The 21143-nt window shown below is 36.6% G+C and overlaps 1 protein-coding gene across 5 annotated transcripts in view; it reads right to left on the reverse strand.

Moving 5' to 3' along the window:
- Positions 1–700, reverse strand: part of LOC116588466 (laminin subunit alpha-2) — a 640912-nt gene extending 640212 nt beyond the window's left edge. For 3 of the 5 annotated variants that reach the window (XM_032339558.1, XM_032339559.1, XM_032339557.1), the window contains exon 1: positions 398–700. In XM_032339558.1, the coding sequence (XP_032195449.1) occupies positions 398–524 (127 nt within the window). In that variant the 5' untranslated portion in view covers positions 525–700. The remainder of the gene's footprint in view (positions 1–397) is intronic. The other 2 variants (XM_032339561.1, XM_032339560.1) reach the window with 1 other exon arrangement.
- Positions 701–21143: the final 20443 nt, after the last annotated feature.

Raw genomic sequence — 21143 nt, forward strand, 5'->3', positions numbered from 1 at the left:
AGATGAGCCACAGCTTGGGAAACATTTCTCTGCAGGGATGGAATCGGATTTGGAAAAACTTTTGATTTTTCAAGCGGTTAAAAGTTTGCCACTTTGGAAGATTTCGGAAATCAATTGGCAGTATGTAAAAGCGATAGCAAGTTCTCTCAGAACGAATGAACAATGAAAAGGGCTTCATGTTCTTTGAGGGGAGGTAGGCAATCCCCCCAACACAACCCACCACGATGTACTCAGGGAGTTGAAAGTGTCCTGGCATCCGGCTCAGCGCCTCTCGCCCCAGTTACCCGAGAGCAGAGCCAGAAATCGGTCCCTGCCCCGGGACTGCTGGAAGAAGAGACCAGTGAGGGGCCCCGAGCCCCGCATAGGATGGAATCTAGAGCCCGTTCCTCGACTGTACCTCTTTGCTGATGTGCCCGGGACTGCCGCTGGCGCTGCTGCTGCTGCTGCTGCTGGCGCTGCGCCTGGCCGCCCCCGAGGCCCCCGCTGAGCAGCAGGACCAGGAGGACCCCGGCCGCTCCTGGCATTGCGGTGGCCCTGAGCGGATCCAAGTCTAGAGAGCCCGAGGAGCCGCTGCCGCCCAGTCCCCCGGCCCGGGCTTGTGAGCTGAGTGAGCAGCAGCTGCGGGCTAAGAGGAGGAGACAGCCCCCCCCTGGCTTTGGCTCTGCAGCCGCGGGAGGGTGGGGGCAGAAAGAGGACACTCCCCTTCCCTCCTCTTTCCCAGGCCCTCGTCCCGCAGCCGTCGAGGCGCAGGCCCTTAAAGGGTCCTCGGTGAAACAGCCCTTCCTATAGCCGTCCTTCCCTCGGAGAAGGGATCATTCCTTAGCTTGATCTGTTAGCTGAACTTGTTTTTTAAATTAAAGGAGGTAACTGATAGGAAAGCACTTTGTGATCCGTAAAGTCTCTACACATGGAAAACATTATTTGTGGGAAGTCTGCACAGCTGGGAACTTGACCGAAGCCAAGTGGATGGACCTCCTGAGAAGGCCTGGCAAAGCTGTGTGCGGGCACTGTGTACCCAGGTGACCCAACGCTAGACACAGCCCCGTCCCAAAGGCCCTGGGGTGCTGTGAAGTTACCAGGTGGCTGAAGGCCGTTCCGGGCCTCTGTAAGTCAGGCCAGGGCACTGACCTACTGCTTGATAGACTGAGGGCAGGACAACCAAGGTGGAACAAAATTTTTAAATCTCCATTGCTCCACTGCAATGCTTATGACCAACGTAAAGGTTAAATTAAAAGTAAGGTTTTCAGTTCAGTCAGGGGACTTTTGTTAAAATAGGATAAAGGCCTTAGCCAGCATTTCTTCTCAGGCTCCAAACTGCTTCTCTTTACCTCAGAATTTTTCTGCCACCCCAGCTTCCAATGACAGCTCCTTGCTAGCTTTTTTATTGTTTTTTTTCTTTTATGATCTGAGGTTCCCATTGTGCTTGAAAACTCCTTACTGGGTCTTTATGGGATTTGCAGGCTGTCTGCTGGCTTACTCAGTGATTGGGAGTACTAATGACATCAGTGTACTATGAGGTCCCAGAGTTAGTTGTCCCATACTGAGTGGGACAATGCTACTAACCAGGGACTTCTGAATGGCCCACTGGGCATTCATGTAGGTGAAAAATTATTTGAAGCCTGATTTAAGTCTATGCTACACCTAAAATGTTTTGCAGTTTTTGTTTTTTTTTTTCCGGGATGCAACTACTATGTAAGTGGAGGAAATCATATACTTTGTGTTTCTGAACTTTACCAGGAGGTGTTTACCATCTCAGAAAAATCACATCATTGATAATATGTCTGTCCATGGCAGTGTCGCCCGGACAGTATCAATACACATCTGTCTCATTGATGGTGACTCTAGGAATAGGTTCAGGCTTCTATTTTGCCTACTAAATATAGGCAAACTACTAAATGTAAGTTTTACCCAAACATTTATGTATTGAGATGTACATTGTTTTATATAGATTACTTTTTTCCTCTTTTATTTTATACTTAAGCCATTATATTGAGTTTTTAAATGCTATATTGAAAGTAAGTAATATTATCTATGAATTTCCTTTCAGCAAAATAAAGGAGGTATTGTTCCTACCAGGACTGATTGAGAACATCTGGTCAAATGACGCCCAAGGAAATGGATAGCTCTCAATATTATCCATCTTCTTTAGTTCTGTTAATATTAGTTCTAAGAAACTCTATAATAGTTTTTTGTTGTTGTTCTATTTTGGTGGAGTTTTGTTTTTTTTGTTTTTTGGTGAGTTTTTTTTGGGTGGAAATTGCAAAATGGAGTCTGGCTCAAGTCTTGAGAATAAGACTGATCTCTGCTATCAACTCTGCTTGTGATTCAACACAGGGGAAAAAATGTAAAATTATTTAATAAAAATTAAGATACAGAACCAGTATTATCAGAGGAATTTTTCTTCAACCTAATTGAGGTACAATTTACACAAAATAAATGCACCCATTTGATATGTTTAAAATATGTAAACTCCCAGGCCTCCTGGGTGGCTCAGTCAGTTAAGTGTCAGACTCTTAGTTTAGGTGTAGGTCATGATCTCTGGATGGTGAAATTGAGCCTGATGTTTGGCTCTGTACTCAGTGGGGTTTGCTTGAGATTCTCTCCCACCCTCTCCCTCTGGGTTCTCCCCTCCCCACCCACACTCTCTCTCCCTCTATCTCCCTCTCTCTCAAATAAATAAAATCTTTTAAAAACATTTTTAAAAATGTAAACTCGCATTTGACAATGGCCCCAATTAAGTCTGTCACTTGCCCAATGTTTCTGCCCTTTTGCAATAATTTCTACAGCCTCCCACACAGACAGGTAGCCACTGCTCTGATTTCTGCCACTATAGATTATTTTAGCTATTCAGAAATTTCATATAAATGGAATAAGAAAAGAAAGGTCTTTTCGTCACTTAGCACAGCATTTTGGAGGTATGGCGATGCTGTTGCTCTATGTCAGTAGTATGTTCCTTTTCATTGCCAAATATTGTCTATTACATGGATTATCACAAGTTGTTTATACATTCACCTGAGCGGAATTTGAATTGTTCCTGTTTTGAGCTATGAAGAATAAAGCTACCAGGAATATTTGAATACAGTGTTTGAAAGGACATATGTTTGTATTTCTTAATTCCTAAGAGTGATATTATTGGGGTACTTGGTGGGTATGTGAGAAACTATGAAACTGTTTACAGTATGGTTCTATCAGTTTAAACTCCCCCAGTAAGATTTGAGAGTTCCAGATGTTCTGCATGTGTACCAACCACTGATGCTATTTAATTTTATCTTCTCTAGGTTGCACTGTGGTACCTTACTGGCACTGCCATTTGCATTTCTCTGATGAGGCTGAAAATGTTTTGATGTCCTTATTGGGCATTTATATTACTTTTTTTATGAAATGTCTGCTCAGATCTTTTGCTCATTTGTTATATTATTGTTAGGTTGTAAGATTTTAATATATATTCTGGAGAAAAATTCTTTGTCTAATACACTTTATATAGTGCCTATTGTTCTCAGGCTGTGGGTTGACTTTTCAATTTCTTGACTCATGCTAGAGGAGGTCATCAAGAGGACATGACTTCCAGCTGACCTGTGGGATGGATTCAGGAAACCAGAGGCTCCTCCTCTGTCCTTGGAATATGCATTCTGCCTGCCTGCCCTCCCAAAACTACAGCTGCCTCAAGGACACAGCCTTGAGATAGTAGTATTGTTGAGAACATCTGGACAGTAGTATTGTTGAAAACATATGCCTGAACCTAGGAATGCCTGACCTCTATACAGACTCAAGATTCTGACAACTGGCTATAGAAATCTTCTTAAGGCCTCCTAAGACAAGCCTCATGGAAGTTCCCTTGCTCATTAAACTTACTACCTACCAGTCTTGGAGTATTCTGCCTTTCTTCTGTCTTTCCTTGACCCCTATCCATCGGCACTGGTTTGCAAACCAACAACTGCTTTCAAAGAAAAGAACTGTTTCATTTTGATTAAGTCCAATTTATGAAGATTTTTTTTTTCATTTATGCTTAACACTTTTTGTGTCCCATTTCAGAAATCTTTGCCTGGGCCAAAATGGTGAACACCATCCTCTCTATTCTTTCCTTGAGATTTTATAATCATAGCTACTACATTTGGGTTTATGATTTATTTCAGTAAATTTTGGTGTTTGCTATGAAGTAAAGTACTTCAGGTAAGGACTCTTTTTTCCATGCAGATACCCATTCATTTCAGCACCACCTGTGGAGAAATCATTATTACCCCATCTGATTACCTTGTCCCTTTTTCAGAAGTTGATCATATGTGGGTCTATTTCTGGACTCTAAATAATATATTTATTTATGCCAATATCACAGTCTTTATTATTGTGGCTTTATAGTAGCTTCAAAGTTAGGTAGAGTAAACCCTACAATTTTGTTTTGCAAAACAAAACTCTTTTGACTATTCTAAGTCCTGTACATTTCCATATACATTTTTCAGTCAGCTCATCAATTTCTACCCCCAAAAAATAATGTAGGAGGGACTTTTTATTGAATCTACAGATTAATTTTGAGGGGACTGATATTTTAGCAACAGTGAGTCTTCGAATCCATTAATACAGCCTGTCTTCATTTATTTACATCTTTATTCTAAGCACTGCTCTGTAGTGTTCAACGTGTGTGTCTTAAAATCTACCTTAAAATTTACCTCTTAAGTGTTTTGTGTTTTGCTATTATAAACTGTATTTTTCAATTTAATGTTTCACATTAAATTTAATATGCTAATAGTAGTACAAGTGATTTGAGTATTATACTTTGGATTCTGCAAAATTGTTAAAGTCACTTCAAATAGGCTATAGGTAGATTCTTCAGTATATCTCATGTATAGGATCATGTTATCTACAAAGGCAGTGTTACTTCTTCCATTTTAATCTGTATGCTTTTACATTTTTTTCTTGTCATATTGCATTCGCTATGACTTGCAATAAAAAGTTGAATAGCAGATATTGGGGAGGGTTTGTGCTATGATGAGTGCTGTGAATCATGTAAGACTGATGAATCACAGACCTGTAGCTCTGAAGCAAATAATATGTCATATGTTAATTTTTTTAAAAAGACTAAAAAAAAATGTTGAATAGCAGTGGTAAAAGTAGACATTTTTGCCTACTTTTTGATCAGAGGGGAAATCAGTAATTCACTGACTATTATGATGATGTCTATGATGATGATAATTATGATGAGGTTTTCAATACATCTTATTATAAAATTTCAGGAAGTTCCCTTCTTTTGCTGAGAGTTTTCATAACAAATGCATATTAAATTTGGGCAATGCTTTTTTGTATATAAATAAATAAATAATTTATTTATTTCTTTATTTGGGTGATATGATGAATTACAGTGACTTATTTTTTACTGTTAATCAATCTCTCAGTCCTGGCATAAAACATGATTTGTCATGATATAGTATCCCTTTTATAGGTTTCTAGTTTTCATTTACTAATATTTAGCTATCATATTTCTATCTGATTTTGATGTAATGCTGGCCTTATATAATTAGTTGGAATATGGTTCTTCTGAAAGAGTTTGTGTAGAATTTGTATAATTTTTTCCATAAATATTTGACAGAACTCACTGGTGAAATCATCTGGGCCCATAGTTCTCTTTTGAGGGAATTTTTTTTATTACAAAGTCAATGTTTTAAGTAGATATAGAATGATTCTGATCATCTTATATCAGTTTGGTGACTTGTAATTTTTAAGGAATTCATTTTATCTAAGTTGTCAAATTTGTTGGCATAAAGTCATTCATAATATTTCTTTATTATCCTTTTTATGTCTTTATGATTGGCACTGATGACCTCTTTTTCCTGATACTGTAATTTGTGTCTCCTCTATTTTTTTTTACATCAGGTCTTTTTAATAGATATCTGTCATTTTTATTTATTCTATTTTATTTATTCTATTTTTTCTTTATTCATTCTATTTTATTCTTCTATTCATTATTCTATTCTTTCTATATTTATTTCCTTCTATTATTTGTCTGGTTTTTGTTTATATTGATTGATCCTTGTATCTTTAAAATTCTCTTCCTTCTACTTATTTTAGGTTTACTTCATTCTTTAACTTTTAATACTAGAAGTTTAACTCATTGATTAGAGACCTATCTTCTTATATAATTTAGGTAGCTATTATTGTATCCCACAATTTGGAATTAAAAAAAATTAATGCAAAATCTTTTCTTTTTTGTGTGTGGCTTCTTATTTGACCTGTGTGTTATTTTGAAGTGTGTTGTTGCTATGGTCTCAATAGTTGTGTCTCCCCATGATTCATGTTGAAATCCTAATGCCCAAAGAAATATTAGAAGGTGGGGCCTTTGGGAGGCAATTAGTTCATGAGGACGGAGCCTTATAAATGGGATTAGTGCTGTCATAAAAGATTCTAAAGAGCTCCCTTTCCTTTTTCTGCTATGTAAGGACTCAGAAAAATAGGACCCGTATGAACCAGGAAGTGGGTTCTCATCAGGTGTTAAAATGTGCCAGCACCTTGATCTTGCACTTCTGTCTCCAAATCTTGACAAATAAATTTGTCTTCTTTATAAGCCATCCAGTCTATGGTATTTTGTTATAGCAGTCAGAATGGATTAAGACAGTTGTTAATCCCCAAATTTCTTAGGTCTTACTAGGTATCTTATTGCTATTCATTTCTAATTTAGTTTTCCTATGGGCAGAGAAGATATTCAATATGATTTCAATATTTTTAAATGCATTGCAACTTGCTTTTTATTCTAGCATGTGATCTATCTTAATGAAAGTTCCATATTCAATTGAAAATGATTATATCGGGCGCCTGGGTGGCTCAGTGGTTAAGACGCTGCCTTCGGCTCGGGTCATGATCTCAGGGTCCTGGGATCGAGTCCCGCATCGGGCTCTCTGCTCAGCAGGGAGCCTGCTTCCTCCTCTCTCTCTCTCTGCCTGCCTCTCTGCCTACTTGTGATTTCTCTCTGTCAAATAGATAAATAAAATCTTTAAAAAAAAATTATATCTTGTTATTCTTAGATGGAATAGTCCATAAAGTTCAATTAACTAAAATTATTTGATAGCATTGTTCTTTATACTTATTCTTTAGCTGTTTATTTGTCTTATCAATTACTAAGAGATAAATGTTGAAATCTCCAGCTATAATTTTTGATATTTCTATTTTACCTTTCAGGTCTTATATTAGTTATCTATTGCTTCATAACAAATCATTGTTTCATTCCCCACAAATCATTCCCCACATTTAGAAGCCTAAAATACTAAACACTTAGTATTTTAAAATTACTATGAATGAAATCAGAATAATTTATTTGGATGGTTCTCTTCACTTGGGTGGGTCTCTTTTGAGGTTGCCAGCAAGACATTAGTCAGGACTATAGTTACCAACAGGCTATAATGGGCTGGACTAAATTTTTAAAATGGTTGTCAGCAAAATGCTTCAGCTCTTTGCCACATATGTTTCACCATAGGGCTGCTTATGCTATGGCAGCTGGCTTACCCTAAAGCATGTTGTCTGAGAGAGACAGACAAGGAGCAATCTATATTACCATTTATGACCTAGCAGCATAAGTCACATACTATCCCTTCTGATAAATGTTATTCATTAGAAGCAGGTTAAAAAATACAGATCCCACTTAAGAGATGGACAATTAGCCTCCACCTTTTAAAGGATTAAGTATCAAAAATGTGTGGGTATATTTTAAAACCACCTCTTTTAGAGTACCTAGACCCAATTCCAGTGTAAGCAGGGGGTCCCCCATGCACAATATCAGGCAAAAAATTCAACTCAATTCAACTCAATTCTGATACTCTATCGTGATAGCATAGGATTCCACAGGTTAAGGGTTCAGTCCTACAAGACTTCCTCCCAACCCTAGAACCACCCTTCAGATACCAGATGCAAACTCCAAGCTGTCGCTGTGCTTCTGACCTACTAGCCACAGATTGGAGATTCCAATGACTTCCTTTTTAGATTAACTTGCTAAAGCAGGTCACAGAACTCAAGGAAGTCAAGGAAACACATTTACCAGATCATTAAAGGATATTTTAAAGGATGTAAATCAAAAGCCTGATAAAGAGATACATAAAACAAGGTCCCAAACAAAAGACCTTCTGTCCTCGTGGAACGTGAAGCCTGGCTTGATGGTGGTATATGGGATGTGTGATGTGAGTGTTATGGTTCCCCAACCATGGAAGGTCTTCAGAAAGGGACGAAAATGCTGTCCTCATGGCTTTTCATAGAGACTTCCTCACATAGTCACAAATGGCTAAATCATTGATTATTGACTAATTCAGCCTCCAGCTACTTTCCCCTCCCCAGAGGTTGGGGATCAAGGAAGATGGGACTGAAAGTCCCAACCCATTAATCACATGGTTGATCCTCCTGGCAACCAGTCATCATCCTTGGGTGGGCTCTAAAGGTCACCTTTATTAATAACAAGGCACATTTATTGTCATATTTTATAAGACTTTATTGTCTTATCATAAGAACTGCCAAGGATTTTAGGAGTTGTGATCGAGGAACCATGGACAAGACCAAATATATGTGAGAAATATACTGTGATCATCTAGTGACCAGATATATATTTCTCGTAAGTCACAATATCATACCACAGTTCTGTAAGATTTTGCTTCACGTACTATAAAGTTCTGCTATCAGTATGAATACTGTTAACGTCTTCTTCAAAAACTTATCTTTTATCACTATTAAATGTCTCTTTATTAATGTTTTTCTGCTAAAGTCAATTTCGTATTATTCCTATGTTCATTCTATATTTCTGATAAGGTTCTCTTGGCATATTTTTTCCATTCTTTATTTATCTTTTTTTTTTTTTTAAGATTTTATTTACTTATTTGACACAGAAAAAGAGATCACAAGTAGACAGAGAGGCAGGCAGAGAGAGAGAGGCAGAAGCAGGCTCCCTGTTGAGCAGAGAGCCCGATGTGGGGCACGATCCCAGGACCCTGAGATCCTGACCTGGGCCGAAGGCAGAAGCTTAACCCACTGAGCCCCCCAGGTGCCCCTATTCTTTATTTTTCAATCTGAGTCTTTATATATAAAGGATATCTCTCATAGCCAACATATAACTGAGTCTTGCTTTTTCATCTAGACTGATAACTTTTGTCATCTTTTTGTAATGTTTAGAAATATACTGTTCAATGAAGTAATTACTGGCCACATATGGCTGTTTAAATTTAAGTTTAAATAAATTAAAATCAAATAAAATTAAAAACAGGTCTTTAGTCACTATAGCCACAGTTCAAGCATTTAAAAGCCATTGTGGACAACATAAACTATATTTAGATGGGACAGTTTTCCTGTACTGAAAGCTCTATCATAGAGTTCTGGTTTAGCCACTTTATACTTAATAGAATTATTGATATAATTGGGTCGAATATAGTTCTTTTTATATGTTTTCTATTTGTTCCACCTATTCTTTACTCTTTTTTCTTTTTTTCTGCTTATTTTTGAATAATTACTTTTTAGCATTATGTTTTCATCTGCACTATTGTAAATATATACTGCATATAATATGTATACATGTATGTACTATATACATATACAATATTATAAATAATAACATACATTGTTATAATATACACATACCTGTATTATAGGTATATGCATATAACATATGATTCTAACTTATCATACCTTCACATTATATTACTTCATATATAATGTAAGAATGTTAAAAAGTACGTTCATTTTTCTCTGTCTGCCCTTTTACTGTTATTGTTTATATATCATCATTCTATATGTTATAATCCCCACAATAGTTCTTATTTTCTATAATAATAAATTATCTTTTGGTGAGAAATTCATCTTAACTTTTATTTGCTGAAAAAGTTTTACTTAGCCTTTATTCTTCATAGAGAAATGTAGCTTGAGAAGTTGTTTTCCTCTGTAACATTTTAAAGGTGTTTCATTGTCTTCTGGACTATATAATTCTTAACAAGAAGTCTGCAGTTATTCTTATCTTTCTCCATTTCTATTCTGTCTGAATTTAAGATTACTGTGTAGTGCTTACCATAACATAATATGCAGAAGAGACCCTGATCTAAAAATCACTAAATGGTGGTGGCTGAAATCATTCAACAACATACCTGATGGTTCACTGCAACATCAGATTTTCACACCCAAATAGGTGAATCATGCTTCCTGATTTCAGCCAAAGCATGTGGAATTTCAAGGCCATATGAAACAGGTTTCTATTTTGGAAGTTTTCAACTATCCTGCTTCTGTATGGTATGTAAATTTATTCCTTTAAAAATAGAATCATCTTTGTTTGATCATGACTTCCTATTAAATGCTTTAAAAGCCCCCCACAAAGATTATTGGGTAATCCTTCATTTGCATAAATTTTATTATGTTCCTTCATATAAGTTCTTTGATATTTATCTTGCTTAAAGATTCTTAGAACTGTGAGCTTAGAGTTTTCTTAAAATTGGGGAAAATTTAAGTAATTTCTTCAACAATCTTCTGTCTCCTCTCTACTTCAGATCACTTTTCATTCTATTTATTTTTTTTAATTATTTTTTCTCTCTTTGCTTCAATTTGTTTATTTTATATTACTGTATTTGTGTGTCTTGTCCATTTGGGTTGCTATAACAAATTACTCTGGACTGGGAGACTTATAAACAACAGAAATTTATTTTTCACAGTTCTGGTATCTCAGAAGTCTAAGATCAAGCTTCTGGCAGCCTCAGTGTCAAGTGAAAGTCCAGTGTCAAGAGTTCTTGCCTAACAGGTTCCATGACAGACAGGCAAAAACACTCTTTGGAGTCTCTTTTACAAGGGCAATAATCTCATAAATGAGGACTCTACTCTTATGAGCCAATCACCTCCCAAATGTGCCACCTCCAGATATTACCACATTGGGGATCAGGTTTCATCATACGAATTTTGAGGGGATATAAACATTCAGCCTATAACACTATCTGTATTTACCTTTTCTTCTCTGGCATCTATTTTCAAACCCATCCAGTACATTTTCTATGTTTTATATTTAATTTTTTTCAATCTAGAAATTCTATTAGTTTTAATTTTATGGTTTCCTTTTCTCGTGTTCTTGTGTTCAACTTTAACTCTTTGAAAATATTTACAATGGATGTATTGAAGTTCTTATCTGCTTATTCAGACATCTCTATCATTTAAATTTCTGTGTTTTTTTTCTGATTATGGGTCATATTTTTCTGCCCGTGTGTCTAATAATGATTGGTCAATTGTTAAAGTGATAATGTTTTATAAATTTTATGCTGCTGAGCATCTGAACTTTGTCATTGTCTATTGAAAAACGTTTTTTGTTTTGTGAATTAATCGCTTCTTGACCTTTTGGCTAAGATCAAGTGTTTTATGGACTAGCATGATCTTTTCCATGCTATTCTTAAAGCTTTGTTAGGGTATCACTGAAGTAGACTTTACTCTAGGTTTGCTTTAGCTCTTCTAGTAAGGCATGACTTCTCTAGGGTCTGTACTCAATAATGTCTCTTCACTATGGCTCGTTGGAAATGACATGTCTCCCAGTGCTGAATATTCTTTCATAATTCTGTGCAGGTTTTTTAACTTTTGCATGACAAGTATGCTATTTAGTAAAAAAATACAGGGGGAGTTCCCACATAGATTCCTGGAGCTTTATCTCTCAAAATTATCCTATCTAGTACTCTGCTTCACAAATTTAAGTTGCCTTCCCAAATTCTGATCTCTATCTCTACAGTTCAATAAAACTTCTGAGCTTTGCTTAGGTTTTCTCTCCCTGTACTGTAGTCTGAGAGACAGTTTCCAGAGAGAAAGCTGGGTCAGTCGATCACTGGAACGATCTAATGTTTTCTCCTTTTTCAGAGTATACAGATATGTACTATCTATTACCTAATATCTTAAAACAACATTTTTATATATCTCCAGCACTCTAGTTGTTTATATAAATTTAGTACCAATTAGTCCCTCATGGCTGTCGACAAAAGTCACAAAGATATAATTTCAAATGATAAAAAAAGACTAGATACCTATAAAATGATTATTTACCCCAATAATTTAAGAAATATAATGAGCTAGAACAATATAGAAGATCATAGCCTGAGACTATTCTATTACTCTTCATATTAATTATGTAGACTTTAAAATATGTCAGTTTTTAATTTTATTTCAAATTATACTTTTTAAAAAAGATTTTACTTTATTTATTTGACAGAGATCACAGGCAGACAGAGAGAGGGGGAAGCAGGCTCCCCACCAAGCAGAGAGCCCGACTCAGGGCTTGATCTCAGTACCCTGAGATCATGACCTGAGACAAAGGCAGAAGCTTTAACCCACAGAGCCACCCAGGCACCCCTCAAATTATACTTCAATAGCTCCCTATAAGCTGTAATTTAAGAAAATATGAAAGACCAAAAACAAGGGAAAAAAAAATGTGGTTAGTCCAATTAATCTTTTTTTATTAAACTAAAAAATTATGTCAGATTATTTAATTTATTATTGACCTTATAAATAATGTGTAAGTCTAGTGCTATTTATGAAAAAACTAGGTACTTATTTACAAAAATGTATTCTTTAAGTAATTAATCACAAAATACTAGATTGCAAAAAGTGTGGGAACATTTTATACTAGAACGCAGTATTAAAGGTCAGAAAATTAGAGAGTTGATCAGCAAGGAAGGAAATTCCTTACCCTACAAAGGAAAAGGTATCTTGATTATAAATTCTTAAAAACTGACTCAAAAAAGAAAATATATAAGTGAAAACAGCATAGATCAGTTAAGAACAAAATATAATTCAAGATGACATTATTAAAACTTATTCTAAAAAGAGGAATGCCAGAGTGGTGCAGCGTTAAGCATCTGACTCTTGGTTTTGGATTAGGTGGTAATATCAAGGTTGTGGGAGATCCAGTCTCGAGTCAGGCTTCATGCTCAGCACAGAGTCTGCTGGAGATTTCTCTCCCTCTCTCTCTGCCCCTCCAGCTCATGCTATCTCTCTCTGTCAAATAAATACATTTTTTAAAAACTCTAAAAAGAGAAAAAACTTAGAAATATTATTTTATGGTTCACCTTACTAGGAATTAATTCATATCATTAAACTTCATAGCTTGTGAGTTTTTTTGTTGGGTTATTTTGTTTGTTGGTTGGTTTGTTTTTTAATTTCAGAGGGAAAGTGGGACAGAGACTAGGGGGAGGGACAGAGTGAGAAGGAGAGAATCTCAAGCAGACATTCTGCTGATTGCTGACGCAGGGCTTGATCTCACTATCCTGAGATCATGACTTGAGCCAAAACCAAGAGTTGGATTTTAACCAACTGAGTCACCTAAGCACTTTCATTGTTCTAAAACTATGAAGTTTTAATATTTCATAGTTTTATGAACTTCATAGTTTTAAAAAACTCTCAATATATTATAGGGCCAAAATAACATAGAAAGCTATTAAAAATGAACTACATGGCCAAGACATCATTTTAATGCCAATTATGAATGATTTTTAAATTATTTCCATTTAAAGAGGAAAAGATATTAAAATGTAAGTTCCTGGATAACTGCCACACACAAACATGTGATCTGTAGAAGGGAGAAGAGCATGAGAGAAACTAAACCCACAGGATATGGGATTTCTATAACTCTACCTGGAAAAGGATATTGTTTAACTGTTAAGATTCTAAAATATAGAAAAAGAATAACAAAGTTAAAAAATAGAAAAAAAAACATGGAAATTGAAAAAATAGAATTTAATATATGGGAAATATTAAGTCAAAAACATCTATGAAGAAAGGCTAGCTATAATCTATACAAATTTGTTTTTTTAATTAAAACTCTACAAAGAATGAATTTTTGAGACACTGAAAAAAATAAAACAAAATTTTAAAAGGTTGGGCCGCTGCCTTCGGCTCGGGTCATGATCTCAGGGTGATGGGATCGAGTCCCGCGTCGGGCTCTCTGCTCGGCGGGGAGCCTGCTTCCTCCTCTCTCTCTCTGCCTGCCTCTCTGCCTACTTGTGATCTCTCTCTGTCAAGTGAATAAATAGAATCTTTAAAAAAAAAAAAAAATAATAATAATAACAATAAAAAATTTAAAAATACAGAAAAAAAAGAATCAGATATTTTAAAATGCAGAATGAGGGGTGCCTGTGTGGCTCAATGGGTTAAAGCCTCTGCCTTCAGTTTAGGTCATGATCCCAGGGTGGTGGGATCGAGCCCCACATCAGGCTCTCTGATCAGCAGAGAGTCTGCTTCCTCCTCTCTCTCTCTGCCTGTGTCTTTGCCTACTTGTAACCTCTCTCTCTCTGTATCAAATAAATAAAATCTTTAAAAAAAATTCTCTTTAAAAAAATAAATAAAATGCAGAATGTAAGACCAAATATGAATTTTATAATTTTGACCTAATATTGGACATTCAGTTCTACTCAAAACCTCATTTAAAATAGATTAAGATAATTCTATCACTCTTTATAGGCTGAGAAAATTAATTTCTATCTTGTTCTTAAGACACTGAAAATTTTGAAAAATTTTAAGCCGGAAAGCAACATGATCAGATCTCTGTTTTTAATTTTAAAAAATCTTATCAGTGTGGATGGTTGGAAATGAACCTTATAACAAGAGGAAATCATGTCATTCATTCATTCTTATAATAAATTATTATATTATGCTTACTGTAATCTGGAAACTAGATACCCTGTCTACCACAGAATACAAGAAGGTAAGTTCTTGCTGTCATGGCACTTAGATTCTAGTGGAGAAACACACAATAATTAAGAAAAAAGCTTCAAATGACTCATTACAAATTGTTACAGCACTTATGAAGAAAACAAACCAGGTGATATAATGGTAATTGTTAAGTGAAGTTTTCTTTAAATAGGGTGTCAGGAAACCCTCTCTGAGAAGGTGACACTTAAGCTGAGATGTGACAGAACACAGTACTCCAATGAATGCAGTGTCAGTAGGGAAGAGAGAAAATGTTTTGAAGACATTTGAGAGAGTAAATTAGCAAAACTTGCTTACCAACCGGATATAAGGATTTAAGGATTATTCTTAAGTTTCAGGTCAGAGCAACTGGCCATCTGGCTGTATTAATAACTGAGATAGGAAATACAGGAAGGCTGCCAGGTGCCAGTCAGATATGTTGAGGTAACTGCCCTTGGAAATACCCAGTTGGTTATTTTTAGTTCTTCTGAAGGCACTTCAGCCATCCCATATCGACACCACACCGTCAAGGGAATACATTTCTCCATACAGTTGAGGAATGAGGATGAATGGAATAATAAGACATAACTAGCCTAGGGGCACCTGGGTGACTCAGTGGGTTAAAGCCTCTGCCTTTGGCTCAGGTCATGATCCCAGGGTCCTGGGATTGAGCCCCGCATCAGGCTCTCTGCTCAGCAGGGAGCCTGCTTCCCCCTCTTCCTCTGCCTGCCTCTCTGCCTACTTGTGATCTCTGTCAAATAAACACATAAAATCTTAAAAAAAAAAAAAAAAAAAGACATAACACTAGCCCAGAAGCAAGTGTAAGCATACAAAATAATTTAATGAATGCTCATTTGCACCATAAATTAATGAGAAGAAAAAAAGGAATACCCAGCTATAAAGATCTAGACAATTGATAAGCACTTGGAAAAAGTAAAATTTAGTTATATCTTCACTAAATGCTGTACATAAAATCCCAAATAAATTTTTTTTTTTTTTTAAAGATTTTATTTATTTATTTGACAGAGAGAGATCACAAGTAGGCAGAGACGCAGGCAGAGAGAGAGAGAGAGGAGGAAGCAGGCTCCCTGCTGAGCAGAGAGCCCGATGCGGGACTCGATCCCAGGACCCTGAGATCATGACCTGAGCCGAAGGCAGCGGCTTAACCCACTGAGCCACCCAGGCGCCCAAATCCCAAATAAATTTAATGATTAAATGTAAAAAACGACAAATGATGACAAAGCAAGGAAGATACATATAAAAATACTGTGGAAATAAACATAGTTGTGGTATATACCCAAAACAATCAATTAGAAAATGTGAATCTATTCAAACTAGTTCTGAAAAATTTTATCTAGAAATAAATGTAAGGAGAAATGTGTACAACTGATATGTGAAACAATATTTTCAAAAGTCAGAATAATCTAAAAAGAAGACCAAAATAATAAAGGGTTTTAATATGCTCTTGATGGGTAAGAATTCTACCACTGAACCACCAAGGCCCCTAGCTTACCCTTGGAGAAGACTATTCAATATTATAATGAAGCACTCCTAATTCATTTATAATGTAATGCAATTCTGTAAGGAATGTTTATCTTTTTTTTTTCTCCCTCCCTCTCCTTTTTGACTTGTTCTTTTGGGAGCCCACCATTATTTGATTCCTAGTAGGAGGAGCCTAGTTGCCCAAAAGAGAAGACAACAAGCTTTCTGGAAACCGACGAGGACAAGACTGCTAAGCACTGCTGCCAGGTGCTTCAACCACATCAGGCCTTTAACCTGCAACTAATAATATAAAGAAGCAGAGACAAGTACAAATTCATTGTCATGTGATGATGGTTACATTTAGTCAATAGCATTAATGCCACCATTCATTCTTTCATTCATTCAACTGATACTGACTGAAGGCCTTATTGTGTGCTTAGTGTGCTTTAGTGTTGGAGATGATGCTGTCCATAAAACAGACAGCGATGTTTGTTTCTCTATAGCCTTAAGACTGTTTCTCTGGGGAAGGAAAGAAGATAAAAATATTAATGATAATAATAAAGCTTTTATTCTGGGGAAGGAGAACAGATGAAAATAATAACCATGATGATTAAGTAAATCACTTGTTAGGTAGTAAATAAATGCAGCAGTGAGGGAGATGTGGGGCTAGGGCTGTGAATGACGGGCTGGGGTAGACCTCAATGCAAAAGTGACATTTGAAATGAGACTTGTCTTAGTCTTGTGTCTCTAGAAAACAGACTGCAAAGGAAACATGTTTTGCTAGCATTTTATTGGGAAGTACAATCGCAGGGAAGAAGGAGCACCGGGAAAATGGAGTAAAACAGAGGATGAGATAGAACAAACTAAGGCAGAGTGTTACCGATCTAGACATGACTTTCTGGCACCCTGATTGCTCAGTTATACAAGATGTTTCCAGAGACATCACATGAACCTATTCTGCCTCCAACACAAGAGAAAAGGGAGAATTCATCAACTCTCTCCCATCCCCCTTTTGTCAAATTTCATCATGTAGGAATCAGCCCCTCACACTTCTGAGTTGCACATGCGGGAGCCTAATAAAACGGATAGCTAGTGCCCATTGTCTTAAAGGTCAGTGCAATACGGAACCTCAAAACAGTAGGTAAGAGAGAGGTTGTACCCATATAGTGGAGAGGCATGAAGAGTAGCAGGCATGGTGGGGACATCAACCTAAGGGAAGCAGTTGCCACACTAACAGCTTAGCTCCAGCCCCATGGGCCAGGGCAAGCCACTATTATCTGTAGAACACAGAGCATGTGTGTAATCTGAGGGTGGTGTAAAAACTGCAGCCAGTGCACTCTTGAAGGTGGCAAGGGACTGAAGAAGAGGCAGGCAAAGTGGAGAGAGACAAGTTGGGAATGATAGAGCCAGAGCACTGTAGTCATTTTAAAGACATTGGTTTTACTTGGAGTAAAAAGAGCAGCTATTGCTATATTACATTTTTAAAAGGTGACTCTGGTTGCTGTGCTGAAAATAGACTGTCAAGAGCAGGTGTTGGCATGAGGTGATCAATTGGCAGTCCACTGCAGAAATAAATCCAGAGCTTGTGATGGTGCTTGAACCAGAGTAATAGTAGAGGAGGAAAGAAGGAAAAGATTCTGGACATAGTTTAAAGGTAGAGTCCACAGGGTTTCCTTGCTCCACACTTTTTGCAAAGTCAAATTTCCAGGGGATGAAGAAGCTTGTAAAACTGTTAAAAATAGGAAGATGGAGAGGAGAAGGGAGTTGAGGGAAATTGGAAGGGGAGATGAACCATGAGACTGTCGACTCTGAAAAACAATCTGAGGGTTTTGAAGGGGCGGGGGGTGGGAAGTTGGGGGAACCAGGTGGTGGGTATTAGAGAGGGCATGGATTTCATGGAGCACTGGGTGTGGTGCAAAAACCATTTTTTTTTTTTGAATACTGTTACGTTGAAAAGAAATTTAAAAAAACTGTTAAAAATAAAATCAGAAAGACATTAGAAGGAACTACAGTCAGAGATAAGGAAGCCTTCTTAACATCCCCAAATTCAAAAGCCATAAGCAATAGCAACATTAAACGAATAAAATTAACAGATAAGCAACAGAAAAGTAGAAAATACATGTTAATGTAGATGCGATCAAAGTTTAGTACCTAGAATATAGAAGGTAGGGACGCCTGGGTGGCTCAGTGGGTTAAGCCTCTGCCTTCGGCTCAGGTCATGGTCTCAGGTCCTGGATAAAGCCGCAAGTCAGGCTCTCTGTTCAGCAGGGAGCCTGCTTCCCCCTCTCACTGCCTGTCTCTGCCTACTTGTGATCTCTGTCTGTCAAATAAATAAATAAAAATTTTTTTAAAAATACTGTTTTAAAAAAATAGAATATAGAAGGTATTTCTAAATGACAAAGAGAAAGTTGAACAACTTAATGGGAAAGAAAAGGTAAAAAATATGCTGAGGATATTAGCTAGGGGAAATGCAAATAGCAATACCCACACAAAAGACACACAACCTTGTCAGTTAGTGGCGGACACAAATTAAAATAGCAATGAAATGCCAGTTTTCATCCATCAGGTTGGCAGAAAAGAAGTTGAAACATTCAAGTGTTGGACAAAGCGTGATTGAGGGAGCTCATATACTGTCCACAAAAGTATATCATTGGTCAATACACTGAGAAGTACAATAAAATATATTAAAGTGTAAAATAGCTGTCTTCTCAGCCCAGCAAATCCACTTGCAACTTGTTTGAGAGAAATTTTCTCATATCACTAGAAAAAAGGCTATGTATGATTTTCACTGTGCTATTGAAAAATTAGAAGTTTCCTTAATTTCCACCAACAGAAGACTAGTTAAAGCTGTGAAATATACACACCAGGTAAAAGAATAGAATATATCCATAGGTCCTAACGTGGGAAGATACCTAATACATAACAGAAAAGGAAGTTGACTGAAAATGCATGAGGAAATAATATTTGCATGATAAAAGGGTATGATGCTGATCTATGTAGAAATTTTCTGAGTCCCCACAATTGTGAGGTTAGGTAGAGAAAAATATAGTCATTATTAGGTAACTGTGACATTAAAATAGTCCATTTTATTTATTTTTTAAATATTTTTATTTATTTATTTGACAGAGAGAGATCATAAGTAGGCAAAGAGGCAGGCAGAGAGAGAGGGGAAAGCAGGCTCCCAGATGAGCAGAGAGCCTGACTCAGGGCTTGATCCCAGGACCCTGAGATCATAACCTGAGCCGAAGGCAGAGGCTCAACCCACTGAGCCACCCAGGTGCCCCCAAATAGTCCATTTTAATAGCTGAATTTTAAAATTAGTTCCTGGACTCAAAAGAAATATCTACCCCTACATGTCAAACTAAATTATTTGTCAGTCATTCTCTTACTGATTATCAGATATGACTTCAGATAATACAATAAAAATACAATGTAAATCAACTGCAGTATGAAAATGAAAATCTTGCAAAATTTGTAACACTGCATGAAGTCCGTTAAAGTGATTTGGGGAACAACACAAGTCACAAACCAGACTACTCAAAATTAGCAATTTAAAGAAGAGAAGAGAAGGAAGCACGGTAATAAAATGAAGATTTTAAACAAAATGGTTTTAAGATTGAAATGTTTAGCAAACAGAGCTTGGATGCATTAGCAAAAGTGTTCTGCTTTAGAATTCTGTGTCGAACTCTGCATAGAATTTTTTTTTTAATTCATTTATTTGCCAGAGAGAAATCACAAGCAGATGGAGAGGCAGGCAGAGAGAGAGAGAGGGAAGCAGGCTCCCTGCCGAGCAGAGAGCCCGATGCGGGACTCGATCCCAAGACCCCGAGATCATGACCTGAGCCGAAGGCAGCGGCCCAACCCACTGAGCCACCCAGGTGCCCGAACTCTGCTTAGAATTTAAACGTCGAATGTGAAATAATTGATTTCATATCATTCTTTTATACAACTTTGTCAGAAAACTTCTAGGAAAACACTATCGATTCATTCCTTAGTAGGCCCAAAATAAGAGCAGTTAAAAATGATACTTTTTTTTTTAGATAAAATAAAGAGAGATATTCCATTTTTAAAATTTAGTCTTATTTTCAAGATACAATGCCAATAAAAGCTTTTCCCATGTATCTACAATGACATATTGACCATTTAGTAAGGAATTTACATTAAGTGACATCTCACATAAATTATACTAAATCCATAGACAAAGTATTCAAATGTCTTGGTGCAGTTTTAAGCTTTGATAACTTTTGAGGTATAGATTCTACAAATCGACCCTCCCCCAAACTTGAAAGTATTTATTTACATTTCCAGTATATGCATTTAACTTTCTGAATCATACATTTTTAATTTTGTTCTAGTCTTTCTCATTGAAGATGGGAAACATTGACTGAAAAGAATTTAAAACGTATTATTTAAATTCGCAAAATAAATGTAAAGAAATTCAAGGGGCCCCTGGGTGACTTGGTCGGTTTAGTGTCAACTCTTGGTTTTGGATTGGGTCACCATCACAGAGTCCTGAGATCAAGCCCCACATGAGGCTCTGAGTCTGCTTGTCCTTCTCTCTCATCCTCTGCCCCACCCCCCACTCATATGTGTGAGCGCTTTCTCAAATAAATAGATCAATCAATCAATCAATAAAATATGTTTTAAAAATTCAAATAATTGAAGTTTTAAATTATGTGTTTTTTAAGTTTGTAATACTTCTGTTGTTTCTAAATCTTAAAACTACTTACCTGTGTGTGCATCTGTAGGCATATATCCTTCCTAGAACTATAAAAGATAAAATAAAAGACTTCTGTTTTTTCAAGATTTTATTTTTACATAATCTCCCCACCCAATGTGGGACTTGAACTCACAACCCAATGGAGAGTCACATGCTCTACCAGCTGAGCCAGCCAGATGCCCTCCAATAAAAGACTTCTAATTGATGTTTAGAAAAAGAAAAAGCAAGTCCTCAGAATCTATTGATAGAGACATACAGATCATGTTTCTTGAAGAAAGAATCAAAC

This window comes from Mustela erminea, chromosome 4 (assembly GCF_009829155.1).
Source record: "Mustela erminea isolate mMusErm1 chromosome 4, mMusErm1.Pri, whole genome shotgun sequence".
Classification (NCBI taxonomy): Eukaryota; Metazoa; Chordata; class Mammalia; order Carnivora; family Mustelidae; genus Mustela; species Mustela erminea.